Source organism: Bradysia coprophila, assembly GCF_014529535.1.
Source record: "Bradysia coprophila strain Holo2 chromosome X unlocalized genomic scaffold, BU_Bcop_v1 contig_79, whole genome shotgun sequence".
Taxonomy (NCBI): Eukaryota; Metazoa; Arthropoda; class Insecta; order Diptera; family Sciaridae; genus Bradysia; species Bradysia coprophila.
Window position 1 is genome coordinate 2,266,568 of NW_023503370.1, and position 15,020 is coordinate 2,281,587.

Below are 15,020 nucleotides of genomic sequence, written 5' to 3' on the forward strand. Positions count from 1 at the left end.
CCACGAACGAATCTCTTCTGTATATTACACGTACACTCGTACACTTGTGTTTGTGTAATATACAGAAGAGTATTAATTCTCGGTATATTCAGCGGTACCTTAATGTACTATTATACTTTAGCAGCGCCACCATTTATCTTTGTCTTTTCTTGTCAACCTCCAAGCCTTTACATCTTTATAGATTCAAATGAAATAAGTTAATAAGATTTCACATCTTTAGATCACACAGATGCCCTACGTTTCTATCAACACATTGCAAATCATGAATGCAACATCGGCTTTCTCGCTTTAATAAAGAGTATGGCTTGATGATGGCCGTATGTAGAATGTAGACGGAAACTTTAGTTGCCGATATGCTATTTTTGGTATAGTTTAATTAATTTTGTCACTATTCAAGAACAACCTCCCATCTCCCATGACCCATTGCATAAAGTTGCGAATCCGAATAAACATAACGTACGTCGTATGAGGCACAAGTGGATCGTTGTGGTTTTGAAATGTTTCATTTCTCGTAAAATTTGATATTTTGATCGTCTACACGCGCTAATAACGTCAAGCGTATCGATCCGTTTACTGGAACTAAACATCTATCTTCTTCAAAGTCAGTGGCCACATGGGATGTCAATCATATTTTGAAATCTTCATAGAAAATACCAATCAAATTATCCAGACACATCCATGAACATTTGGCTGAAACAATATTTGTGGATGTAGACTAGTCCATAAAACTATGGAGGAATTACCCCACAAAATGATAGTTGCCTAAAGCGAAAATCCAACAAAAGGTAATTGTTGTGACACGCCGTTGTATACCATTCGCATTCTTGAAAGTTTTCATTCCGTTAATACCAAGAAAAAATTGACTGGTGACATCTACGGCACATCAGACAAAACACATTTCTCTGCTATATGTATATAGATGGCACCACAGAACAGTTCATATAGTGACACTTCGAATATTCGTTAAAAATCGGAAATTATAAGACTCTCAGAGGAGAGTGTTTTGGAGTGCGTACAGTCCACAAAATTTCGTTAAATAATTCCTCCTGATGTTTTCTTGTAAACTAATTTTTATGAAACAAACACTGACCATGCCAAAAGATTTAAAGTTTTTTTTTTTGGACTTAAAGTGCAGATCTGTATGACAAAAGTTAGACCTCAAATGATTTTTTGACAGGTTTGTGAAGCCTTCCTTTCAAAGTTATACTTGACGAATAACCACTGGAACACATCGAATTGCTGTACGCTCTCTTGGCTCTTTTTGATTTCCATTTTTTAGTTTGTTTGAACGTCAACTTTGATAAGTCAAAGAAAGAAAACTAAAGTTTTTTTTCGCTATAATTCGATGTAAAAGACCGTAGAATTCAATCAAATTAAAATCAAAGTGTACTTTTCGGTCAGGGGATGATGTCTAAATCAATTGGTTACGCAAAAGCAATGAAAGAAACGTACTATCTCGCGTAATAATAACTGGTGTTTGTTCTATGTAAGTGCAATTTCTAATGTCCGAAATAAGCCAAGTGATTTTTTTTTTGTTTGAATTAGAATAAATTTATTAGGTCTGTAATAATGTCACCGCATGGAAATGCTGGATTTTAGCATTTTATTTTTAGATGTTTGTCGAGCGTGAAAAGTGTCAGCTTAAGCATAAAGTTTAGTAATATTTTGGTGTATATGAGGCGGTCTGTGCGGTGTTATCGATTTTTTTTTGTCGGTTCTCTCTCTGTTTGATTTGATTCATCATTTATTGTAACAGAACCGAACAAACAAAATGCAAACAATTTCGATGCGTAAATGTGCAATCCATTGTACGAATTTGCGTTGTGTGTGCGTGGTTCTTTTTATTATTATTATGTTCTGTTTAGACTTTGATCATTCGAATTCGATTGTGGCTTACCAAGGCGTTTTATTGCACAATATCACAATGGATAAAAAAAAACGTCTTACAAGAATATGGACTTATAAAACGTTGAATGATCTCAATTAATAATTTTTTCTTCTTCATGTTCATTTGATTACCCCCCGCATTTTAATGAGAAAATTATATTCGTTTGAGAAATTTATCTATTACAAGACTATGGCATCACACACATGTATATCTTACTACAATATTCATCGTGGTATCTTTTACGAGTAAATTAAATTAATATCCAAAACGATGTCGACATATTCGCACATAGTGTGGATATGTTTTGGTGTATCAGCTAATTACAACATTTTGTTTGACGTTCGAGTGGTGATATTACAAAATTAGTGTCAATTCTTGTCGTCAATTTTATCAATTTACTTTTATCCGCTTCTCTCGATTCGGATTCTTTCACTTCAAGAACTTAATTGCCTTTGATCAAAGTCGACCTATATCAACTGTTATTGTTTGTCGAAATTGATTCAGATCTGTTCACATTGTTTCTTATGTTTCTGTTTTTTTACTTAGATAAGAAAATCCAATTTCTCAATTTTATGTTTAGGTAATACCTTCAAATATACTTACCATTTTACACAAAATATGAACATTCAATACACACTGTACAGAGTACACTCACATCATAGGAAATATTGATTGCTTGAAGTAACTATATCCGTCAAGTGGATTTAAAAATGTCGTAACTGCGGTATTGTAATCGAGAAAAGGGAAAACAATTTGGCTGTGTATCAAATATCAGTCTTGCTTGCTATCGAGCTGTTTTTTTTTTCAATAAACGGAAGAAATTTTTAGCTGAGACTGATATTCATATTCTATCCTTAAATTCTGGTCAATGAGTTTGAACTTTCTACGAAGCTCTTCCAATTCTCTTGAGAATCTTAGCAGATCTTAAAATTCATTGAGTGAAGTTCGAAGTAATTTCCAGTCAAATTTTTATTTTAGACCGATAACACACGAGCAATTTTGCGTTGATGGGATCGACAATTATGCTGCGTTTTCCATTGTTTAGCCTGTTGTTAACATTCGATTACAATGGAAAATGCAGCATAAATGTCGAGATCCCAATAACGCAAAATTGCCCGAAATAAAGGCGAAAAGAGAGACAAAAGACAGCGCTGTTGACTATGTTGATCAAAAGACAAATAAAATCGATTGATGAACTGAAACATGATCCTTTAATACTTTCTTCCACTTTCTGGGCTTCGATGATGCACTTGGCGATTACAGTTATTGAGACAGAAATTCACAAATTTATATTCAATTCGAAAGCAAGGTTTTATTAACATCTGTGCCGATTGCAGTGAATTACTACACTGAACATGCGTTGATAGTTAATGGCTCAAATCCTTAGCGCAAATTTAAGATCTCAAGCATTTTCTCGTTCACGAAGTGTAAAACTAACGCTTTCGTCAAGCGGTTTTTCATTAAATTGAGTGGTCATGTACCAATGCCCCTTTTCATGCCACCCAGAATTTGCATAGATCCCATCCAATTTTATAGGTGTACAACAGGGCCTACTTTTGGAGATTTTTTTGGAAATTTCCAAAAAATTGCCAAAAATTTCCAAAAACCAAATTTTTCCACCATTTTGAACGGTTTTGGCAACTGCTGAATCAGCCTTGCGTTTTAACTGACTCTCGATTATTTCTTGACAACGTCAGGTTTCAAATCAAGAAGAGCATGATTAATTTGAAAGATGAAAGCGTCAATAAATCAAACATAAATCATTGAGAGCCGGCTTAAACATAAGGCTGAGTTTCGGAGTTGCCAAAACAGTTGAAATTATGGAAAAATTCGGTTTTTGGACGTTCGCAGTTTTTGGAAATTTTTGTCAATTTTTTTGCAGATTTTGGAAAAAATTTCCAAAAATATGCCCTGGTTGGAAGTAAGCCTTGAAAAGGTTTTGTCGCATCCGGTTGTCCCAACCGAACCGAACCCAAGGACCTCGACTTTTTTTTGATAAGAACTGAACCGCTGAACCGATTTTATCTTTTTAAAGAACCTCATTCCGAACCCGAACCCTTAAAAAGGAACATGATTTTTTTCCCGTTCAATTTCAATGATTTTATTTCATTCAATCAATTCCTGCCAAAATCAAAGAAACTTTAACAAAAAATCGAGTCTAACGTGCAATTTTCGATATTATTCGAATCGAACCCTCAAACCACTTTTTTGTCAAAAAGAACCGAGCCGCAAAACCGAACCTTATTCTTGATTAAGAACCGAAACCCGAACCTGAGTCATTGTTTTGACTATTTTTTATTACGTTTTTGCAAGGTTCGGTTGCCCGGTCGAATCTGAGCGTAAAGTTTTGATGTTTTTGATTGAAATAAGAAATAGATGAGAAGCCAGTGAATGAAATGACCTATTCTTCAGCTGACGTTATAGAAATGGTCTGCCCTTTTAGAGCTTAAAATTGTTGACGATCTTTTCCTCAATTCAATTTTGTTTTCCTTTTCTTTCAGATTAGAAACACCATCGTTAAAATTCTGATCTAATTGCTCAAGACAACAGAAAAAACACCTAAAAAATCAAAATGTCTAACAAAGTTCCCAGCAACGCTAACATTTGCAACGATATCTACGCTAATCTGCCTCCTCACAATATAGTTAATGAACCACTGAAACCTCAAAAGACCAACGACTCGCCGGCGTCACTAATAAATAATCAAAATTCCACACGAAAACCGAATCTGTGCAAAGAAATGCTGTACGCGACACCGTTACGAAAATCGGATCGATTCAAAGGCCGAGAAAAAACGAAAGCTGCGAGCATCGAGGCTGATCCGACAGAGGCTAGACAAATGAATAACGATGATTCGATAGGCCGGGGTAACGGTGATGCTGTACTGGAGGACCGTCGAATATTGAGCTTTCTGAAGGACACCACACAACTGCATAAGAAAATGGAGCTGCATCGAGACTTTCCGAACTCGAATTTTTCGTGTTTGGCCCGCGAGGAGCATTTTGCTAATTTGGTGCAACAGAATGTTGTCAACAGCGACGCGCAAAAAAGTCTAGAATCGAATGATGAGGCAACTGGTGTGGACGATTGCACTGAGAATTTGGAAGTGGATGGGGAAAAGAATCTGGAATGTTTGATGGAGAAAAAGCTGTCACCGGATAAGGAGGTCGGTGATCTGATCTGCTTGGATGGTGAAGTTCCTAATGGGATTGCTGCAGGTCGAAAATCTACCGGCAATCTCGCAAACATTCACATAAATCGTGAGTGGGTGCTGAAAAAAATTGCAATGTCGTTGGAACAACGATCGTCCAAGAAACCGATTTCGAGTGTGGCTAACGAACCGATGGTCAAATCAAAGGACCTTCCACCGTCCAGTTCAATGTTCCCTCGAACATCAGTACAGTCACAGAGTCCGTCTCATGTTGGGTGCATCATTCTCGGATCGAATGGTTCCGGGAAGACATCTGTATGCCGCAGCATATTGGAAGGTAATTCTGGAACGAAGGGAATTTTGAATCGGAAATTGCTCGGCTGTTATTTCGTCAATTCACAAAATCCTGACTGCCACAATTTGAGCATGTTCATAAGGAGCATCATTCTACAAATTCTGAGTCATTCCAGTCACATAGCCAAAGATGACGTTGTGTGTGCAAAATCATCCGGAAGCAAAACGGAGACTGACAACGAGAATCAGAGTTTTGATAAAGACTTGGAAAGTACCATTGAGATGAAAGAAAAGTCAATCGAAGAGCAAGAACTGCTGTTGTCCGAACTCAAATTGAGCGAAAAGGTGGCCGAATTTTGTGCAAGGAAATCTCCAACGAAAGGAATTATTCGTCAAAAATCAGAGCCGAGTTCCAGACATTATACTCCAGTTAAAGATTCCTATCAAACGCATCCACCTCATAGCAAATCTGTCGAGGCGAACATCAATTCAATTGATAGCAGTAATGGAAACACGCCAACCAAAACAGCAAAACCGAAGCAGAAAATATCGAAAATTCCGGTCAAAATAGGAACTAAGAGTCCGAAGCACGAATGTGTTCAGCAGACATCAAGTGGAGATGTTGCTGAGGATCAATTGGCCGACTCGTTGCCAGCGTCAGAATCGAATGCCAACAAAGACGACGAACCGGCGATTCCATCGAACGAAAATGTGACTGAAACTGTAGTAACAGACATTGACCGGCAGGAGGAAGAGCCAGCGGCTGCTGTTGTGCCAGAACTAGAAATGACTGACGAAAAATCATCATCCGAACATATTCCTCCACCATTACCCAAAACGAAATCGTGTCGAACAACAACGGCGGACGAGTACTACGAAATGTTGGTCAGCAATCCGGATATTTTCGAAAGTCTGTACGCTGACAATATCGAAAAGAATCCCGACGATTGTTTCAAGAAGGCGATTCTGTTTCCACTGTTAGAGTTGACACCGCCGAAAAACGCTCTCCTTCTGCTGATCGATTCGATTGACGAGAATTACATCAACGAAGGTAATTTGATATCGACACTGAAGGGCCGAAATTCAACGAAGAGCCGAAATATCGCCGAGTTGCTATCGAATCACATTCTTCTGTTTCCGAAGTGGCTGTTTTTAGTCTGCACCGCCAAGAAGCAAAACAAGCACATCACCAAGATTTTCAACGGCTTCAAGAAAATCACACTGGACGACCTGAGAAAGAGCCATGTCGTCAAAGATGTGCAGGAGTACATCATCAATCGTTTGAACACCGACTTCAAAGGATCCATAAATCTGTCCAAAGAGGTCATCGAAAGTCTCAACCAGCTGTACATTAAATCCAACGGATGCATTTTGTATCTACAGAAGGTGTTGAACGGCATCAAGGAAAGTTTCTTTTCATTCCGGGAAATTAAGTTGATTCCGTGCACGCTGAACGGCCTATATCTGTACATCTGCCAGAAATCGTTCAACAAAAAGCAATACACAAAAATACGGCCTATTCTGAACGTTCTACTGGCATGCAGTGGTTTCGTTGACCAACTATTCGTTCTGAATTGTCTGCGAGCACACAATTACAGCATCGATGCGGATGAATTCGATAAGCGAATCCACTACATGCAAAACATTCTCATCTTCAATGGCAATAAAATAAAGATCTTTCACAATTCGTTCTGCGACTGGCTGGTGGACGTGAAATTTGCAACGAAAAAATTTCTGTGTGATGTGAATGAAGGGCACGTAATGATTGCGATGTATTATACGCTGATCAGCGAAACATTGTGTCCGAATTTGGTGCGTCGCTACATTTACCATTTGATCAAATGCGGTGAATATTTGACCGGCAAAAATATCAACTTGGATCTGATACTGATACTGTTGGAAACGAAAACCAATCTGAGCGATTGTTTTTACACCAATTTGCTGAATTGCTGTAACGTTTGCGAGGACGAGTGCAAGAGTGACGAAAACTTCCTACCAAAGACGAAAGAGATAATCGAGAAATTTCTCAACAATGAACTGAACGAGGACTTTTCCAGTTTTTTGTGCGACTTTTTCAAACCCAATCTTCCAACCGATCCGAAAACGTTGAAACTATTAATTGAAACGGGTATCAACAATGCGGATTGCCAATTGTCCTACGAATCTTCAATGAATTCCCCAGCTCTAACCGACAAATCGCAAAATATCGATTCCGAACTCGCCGAATTGCTGATATCCAGCGAACGGAGTTGTCAACAGGAGGCGTTACAGCTGCAACAACGTCCACTCAGTCCCGATGACAGTGGCATTAAAACGGGTGTGGACTCAAAATCAGATAAGCTTTCCCTATCGCGACATCATCTCACGGAAAATCACAACTTTGAACTACACAAGGGCAAGGCGCTGATTCACATCCTGGCTAATGAAGGTAATTTCATGCTACTTGAACGAGCGTTAAAGGCATGCAAAGATCCAATCGATTTGGAAATCGAAGATGTTAACGGACAAACAGCATTGAATATAGCGGCAAGGAATGGACATTTGGAAATTGTTCAGCTGTTGCTGAGTCTGAAACCTACTTCCAGCGACCCAAAATTCAAGCAAGTTGATGTTAACCATGCCGATAGAGACGGATGGACACCGCTTCGTTCTGCGTCATGGGGTGGTCACACAGAAGTTGTTAAACTGTTGATCGATCAGCCATTCTGCGCAATAGATTTGGCTGACAAAGAGGAACGAACGGCACTTAGAGCAGCTGCTTGGAGTGGCCATGAAGATATTTTGAAAATTTTGATCAAAGCTGGTGCAGATGTGAACTCGGTTGATAAACAGGGTCGTACATCACTGATAGCAGCTTCGTACATGGGTCACTATGACATTGTCGAAATTTTGCTGGAAAATGGAGCCAATGTCAATCATTTGGACATTGATGGACGCAGCGCTCTTTGTGTGGCTGCACTGTGTGGCACATCCGGTTACAGCAAAGTTATTTCGTGCTTGTTGGAACATGGAGCCAATACAGACCAGTTGGATAATGACGGAATGTCACCGCTGCTGGTAAGTTCATTCGAAGGGAACAATGAGGTGTGCGAATTGTTGTTGGAAAACGGTGCAGATCCAGATCTTGCTGATTTTATGGGCCGAACTCCGTTGTGGGCTGCATGTACTGCTGGACATGCAGTTGTGGTGAAACTACTGTTATTCTGGGGATGTGGCATCGATTGTATGGATTCCGAAGGACGTACAGTCTTAAGCATTGCTGCAGCTCAAGGTAAATTCAAGGGTTGTCCGTCAGGCTTGAGTCAAAGTCTCTCTAAATTTGACATTTTGTGCTTCCCGTAGGAAACCTAGAAACAGTACGACAGCTTCTTGATCGTGGCTTGGATGAAACACATCGTGACAATGCCGGCTGGACACCATTGCATTATGCTTCGTTCGAAGGATACGCAGACATTTGTACTCAACTGGTGGAGTCTGGGGCAAAAATTGACGAGTGTGATAATGAAGGCAAGACTGCATTGCATCTTGCTGCGCAAGAAGGTCGCGATTCGGTTATTGAAGCACTACTGTCCATTCACAACCGAAATGGTTGCGTTGATCTACGTGCGCACGATGGAAAAACGTCGTTTCGATTGGCTTGTATTGAAGGTATCAGAGTCGTTACGGAGACAAATGAAAGTCGTGTGCCGTTGCAAGTAAACTTTTTTTTTCCCGTTCAGGTCACATCGAATGCATCAAAACTTTGCTGAAATTCGGTTGCGACGTCAACTTGAAGGATGCCGATTCACGAACAACGTTGTACATTCTCGCTTTGGAAAACAAAGTGAAAATTGTGAAATTCCTACTCGACCACTCTAACATTAATGTCAACATACCAGATAGTGAAGGACGCACTGCCTTACATGTGGCTTCGTGGCAGGGTCACATAGAAATGGTAAAGCTGTTAATATCTCAAGGTATGTCCCGTTAAAGAGCAAAATGATTGGTTAACGGTTATGTCATTGACGTTCCACTTTTTTGCACTTCAGGTCACGCAGATGTTAACGCTATGGATCACGATTGTCGTACTCCACTTCACTCTTGTGCTTGGCAAGGTAATTACGACTTACACGAACCAACGTTTTGACTGAAAATTCATGAACTTTCGTTGCATTGCAGGTAATCACGAAGTGATGGAAATTCTGTTGTATTTCGGTGCTGTTGCGGATCATGCATGTAAGCAAGGAGCAACTGCGCTCGGCATTTCGTCACAAGAAGGTCACGAAAAGTGTGTCACCCATTTGCTGCAATATGGTGCGAATCCCTACAAATCCGATCATTGCGGTCGAACACCGATCAAATTGGCAGCAAAATCGAATCGAAATAATGTGCTGCGTGTGCTGGAAAACTTTACCAAGAGTAAGTGGTCATCGTCGTTGACAACAGTCCCGTTTCGGTGAGTGCATGTTTCATGTGATTCCCATTATTTTGTTGCAGACGAGGCCAGCTTTGATCCGAAACACCATTTGGCGCACATACAGAAATCACCCGATAAGCCAATACTTGCCGTCAGCAATCAAAATCCGAATTTGTTAATGCCAACGAACGCAACCAACGCAACAAATTCGACGCAAAGCAGCAATAATTTCTATGAAAATACGATGCACTCCGACACAAGTAGCTTACAGAAACGGAAAAGTGTCATTTCTAGTCAGTCAACGGGTAGCAGTAATAACGAAGTGAGTATAAAGTCGGCAAGACACATGATTCAACAATAACAAAACGTCGTCGTTTCAGACACCGTTGTCGTTTACACAACAATTGCAAAGACATTCACGACATAGTTCTAGACATCAAATTGTTCAGTCTGGCCCAGTTAGCAACTCAAAATATTCCAAAGGATCTCAAAAACATTCACAAATTTTGCCAAATGTCGACGAATATCAAACAAACTTAGGTAAGTCAACACTTTTACGGCATGCACTTCAAAGCAATGGTTGCATCTTCGTCGTCTCCGAGCCTAAACATCCACATTCAATCCATAGGATCACACATACTGTCCAACGACGCCGATCAATTAGATTTGGGTTGTATGTCTCCGTTATATGCTACACCGCCGCATTCGCCCAGCAGTGACATTAGTTCTCCCGGTCAGCATCCATCTCTGCCGAATTTCGAAGATGTGGGCGCCACAAACTCCACGCTGACCAATCAAATGAAAATGGATCATTTTGCACGCGACACCCACATGCGCATCATTTTAGGAAATGCCAACAAAGAACAATCGTCGACGTGAGTTATATCGAATCATTGTAGACCGGGCAATATGCTCAGTAATGACTCGTTTCATACAGAAAATCAAAACGAAGCGGAATCGCAACCAATCCAGCTGTACGGATGATACGATTTTCCGCGGCTCAATTGATTCGACGCACCAATAATATGCTGTCATCGAACAGTAACAGTCAGGGATCATCTAGTATTGGAATCAAATCGGGGACATTTCAATGGCGTAAAGAGAGTCAAATGTAGTTATGGCCTAAGGGGAAATTTGCGGAAGAGAAGAGAGTGGAACGTGCGGAGATCGTAAGTTATTTAATTATTTGAGCTGTCATTCCTAAGGCTACAAAAAATATTTCACAGACTTGAGATCACAGACACCAAACAAAAATGTCTCGTGATCTTATATGTCTCGCTGGTGGTGTCTGTTTTAAAGAGCTTAACCACTTAATCGAACACAAAATACTAAACTGATTACTTATTACAACTTACAAGCTAACCTCGCCATTACATATACAAACAAAGCAAATGTTTCAGTTGCTTCAGTAGCTATCAAAACGACACAGTCACATTTCGTACTGAGAATAGCGTGAAGCTGATCATGTTCGGTGTACGCAAATTGTATTTTTTAATTGATAGAGTAACAAGCGAACGAGGGGTCTTCGAAACGTCCGTATCGATCTCTGAGACATTGTTTCAAGAAAGATTCTAGGTCGATGGACAACTTTTTGCGATACATCGATTCTGTCGGCATTTTTATTCATGATTGGATTAGCAAGGCCTCTATCGCTTCACTCAAAATTTTAAGCGTAGCATGTATTCAATGCATTTAGTGGTCCTCTTTTTTCGGATAACCAGCTCACCTCTGGTCCAGACACGGAATATAATTTTGCAATTTTATTATTTCTGCTACATAAGTTTTAGGGGTCTGAAAATGAAAGGTTGTTTTGTGAAGAGGAAGTCGGGTCAACCACCTTGAAATGCATGAAGAACCTCGAAAAGATCAAAGAGTAACCTGTGATGGGTTAGTGGTACCAGTGACAATATTTACTGTATTCATTACATTTTGTTGTCTCAATTTGCGTACACGAACTGATTCTGCTTTCGCCTGATAATTACTAGATTCTGAGTACTATGAATCTCCTGTGGAAACAACATCTATAGAAACGAGCATTTATGTGAATCCAATTCCAAATAACTTTGAACTTTGAGTGATTTTTGGGTCTGATGTATGTCTTACATCTAAATCGATAGAAAATGTCAAATAAAATTATTTTTGTATTGTTACAACCACCCACAACATTCTGTACATGACACACACTCAATTAATTATTCAAATTGTGATTAAATGTCATTGAATGTAAATGAGCACGAACAATGACTGGCAATCACACAATGGTGTTTTGGGTCTATATTGACTAATTGAATGTGTCAATGCTGTAGCTTTGCAATGTCATTGAATGATAGTAATGAAATTCAAGTTGTACAAGCTCCTATGTCGTTGTGAATTTGCACATCGCTCTTCGATCGGAAACATTATTATTATTGAGTGAGCAAAGGTTGCATATATGTATAGGCACATGAAAACAAGTAGATACGAAGTGCAATGTATCTACATTTGTCGAATTGTCAACCACAGATGATTTAGCCATCGTTATAGTTGATTAACTCGAATGCTAAGCATTAACCACATCAACAACGAATAAGTGCCATTAAGACAAACACGGTGTCGAATTGAGTGAGTTCCATGGAGATTTATGCCTCGAATTATCAATTCGATTGGGGTTTTGTATGCGCTGGCAATAGAAAAGTCACTATTTCAAGTTCGGTAGTACACCGTTGTAGGTGTTTGGATGAGTACAGACTTCTTGTCGAATATTCAAGATTAAGAGTATCACTGTCATCTGTTTATGTGAAAAATTAACAGAAAGAAAATCAGGTCATATTCCAACTCACTATCAGTTAACCGAAGAACCAGTGCCGCCTTAGCCTCAGAGTAGTGAGCCCATGCGACTTGTGATAGAAAATTGAAGATGATGTTTCTTATTATCTAAATTGCGAAAAGATCGCTTACACTTCTCATTTGTTTACACTTCTCATCAATCCGATTGTTGCGTGGTTGACTGTCAGAAAATATCGAATCAAATATCTCCTTTTAACAGCGTCTTCCTCACTGTCCTGTCGTGATTTTGTTGTTTTGGAATTGTCCTTTACCGATTGTTGGTTTCAATTCGTCGTTTCGTTTCCATTACAAGCTATGATGCAACTGAAACCTTAATATATTTTGGAATATACAAATTTATATTTTGCGCAATAAATACAACTCAAGAAACGTTGCATGGTATACACTATAACAAATATATTTAATTAATCGAATGAACTAAGAGAAATGAACAGAGGGAGAGAGAGAAAGAGAAACAAAGTTAATTACACTTACCATAGAGACGAATCCAACATTGAATAAGATATACAATAAATTAACAACAAGAAAAAGAGAAAAAATAAAACGAAATTAATTATAGAACAAAGAAGGAAAACCACTCAATACAAAAAGTCTAGATACGTATTTTAAGAATATAAGCAAAACAAAAAGCAAATATTTAAAGTATTTTTTGAAAATGAACAAAATCAGAAACACGGAGGAGGAGCAATGTTTCGTTTTGGTGACACACATTTTTCTTTTAACGTACTCTTTTGAATGAGCATCGTGATTATCATCCCAACCTATAATGCTACGTTATATTTCAGCCATTCTAAGACATAGTTATTGAAAATGCGAACTATTTATTCATAGAGCATGCAGTTAGAGTTCTCGTAGAAACAAACGACAGGCTCAAATTCTTAGGAATTTATGCGATTCTTTTGTATTTTTTCCTTTGGAAGGGATGACTTTTGGGGTTTACGCGAATGTCAGAATTCCACCCATTCCAAGTTAAAACGACCATGCCGAAAAACATTATTAACAGATTGACCCTAGGTCGCGTGCATCAATGGTTTTTCTGACAACGTCAAAGTTCACTATCCATCTCCCTCATCTACCCATGCGATATGTATAGCCTTGTTTAAACTATCAAAAATTTGCTAGTGAATGTTGACGCATAATTGTTGTACGTACGTGTATATGCGGGTAGCAGTTTTTTCAGCGTGAATCTTCAAATTAAATTTGATTTTTCTGTCACTTCATTCTTGGTATAGGTTACCCGCTCTCACCTTATTCCGTTTTCCTTCAAAACTGTCGTCAGATGAAAGCCCTTTGAAAATTTTGAGAACACTTCAATGTTCTGAAAATTCTCGAAAATTCCTGAAATTTGTAAGAATTTCCAAAAATTCTTCAAATTCTTGAAAGTTCCTAAAAATTCCTTGCAAGAGTTATCTAAAATAGGCTATGTGTCAGGTCAGGTCAATTTTCAAGTTTCATCAATTTCGGAATATGTCGACCTTGCTTAAAAAGCTGCCCTAATTATGGTTTGATTTAAACCTAGCATGTCAAGTTTCGGGTTAAATTGTGTACATAAATCCTTCCGATAGCTTTTCAGGCCAGATTGGACATTTCAGATTCAGGTAAATTCAGGTTCGGGTAAACGTGACCGAGCTTCACACAGTCATTCTGCCATTCGAATATTTTCTGAGTAACATGTCAAATCTGATGTTGTTGTGCGTTGTGCATAAAGGATGTGATATTAACATAAATAATCAACATAGCCCAACACATTTCAATTTAAAACTATTTGCTTTTAAGCGAAATTTTGTCGAGTCTTTAAGAATTGTTCAGAGTTTTTAAATAGAAGGAGAGTGCAAAAAGTATTGTAAAGTATGGATGACGACCGACGAGTTCATTATTTATGAAATTTGCCAATAGCTGGAATATAACGTTGCGAACGAACCTTTTTTATTTATTTATTTTAGAAAATATTAATAAAATTGTATATCATCTAGTCCTTTTATTTATTAAAACAAAAATATTTTTTCATTTTAATTTATTTTTATTTTATCGTTTCGAATTTGATTTTTATTTCTAATTATTATACACAAACAAAACAAAAAAAAAAAGTTAAACAACAATATGACCCGCAATGGTTTTTATATAATGGATTTTAGCTGTAGAAAACTTATAATAAATTAAGCAAGAAGTAGTGGTAGAAATTGTAATTAATTGAATTTGAAAAATATTATTTTTCCGTTTTCGTTTTTTTTGGATAAATTTTCTTTAAATTATTACATTCACATTAAAGTTGAACCATTTTCTTCTTTAATTATAAAGGCGTTTTCGAGTTCGATTGAATTTTTTTACTGGAACCTTTTTGTAAAACATATTTATTTGAATAAAAAATGATTTAATTAATTTTATTGATTTTAAATGGTCTGCCATCGGAAGTAAAATAAAAAAAAGTGATACGGAGACGTCGAAACGTAGCTACTTTAAACAAT

At 38.1% G+C, this 15,020-nt stretch overlaps 1 protein-coding gene across 1 annotated transcript; it reads left to right on the top strand.

The window, feature by feature from the left end:
* Positions 1–1,279: 1,279 nt before the first annotated feature.
* On the top strand, positions 1,280–14,934 carry LOC119070484. The gene is made up of 10 exons (XM_037174837.1): positions 1,280–1,486; positions 4,390–8,604; positions 8,676–8,981; positions 9,053–9,289; positions 9,362–9,427; positions 9,492–9,731; positions 9,810–10,051; positions 10,110–10,269; positions 10,358–10,604; positions 10,667–14,934. The coding sequence occupies exons 2-10, from the start codon at positions 4,461–4,463 to the stop codon at positions 10,842–10,844; spliced, it is 5,820 nt and encodes a 1,939-aa protein (XP_037030732.1). The 5' UTR covers positions 1,280–1,486; positions 4,390–4,460; the 3' UTR covers positions 10,845–14,934.
* Positions 14,935–15,020: the final 86 nt, after the last annotated feature.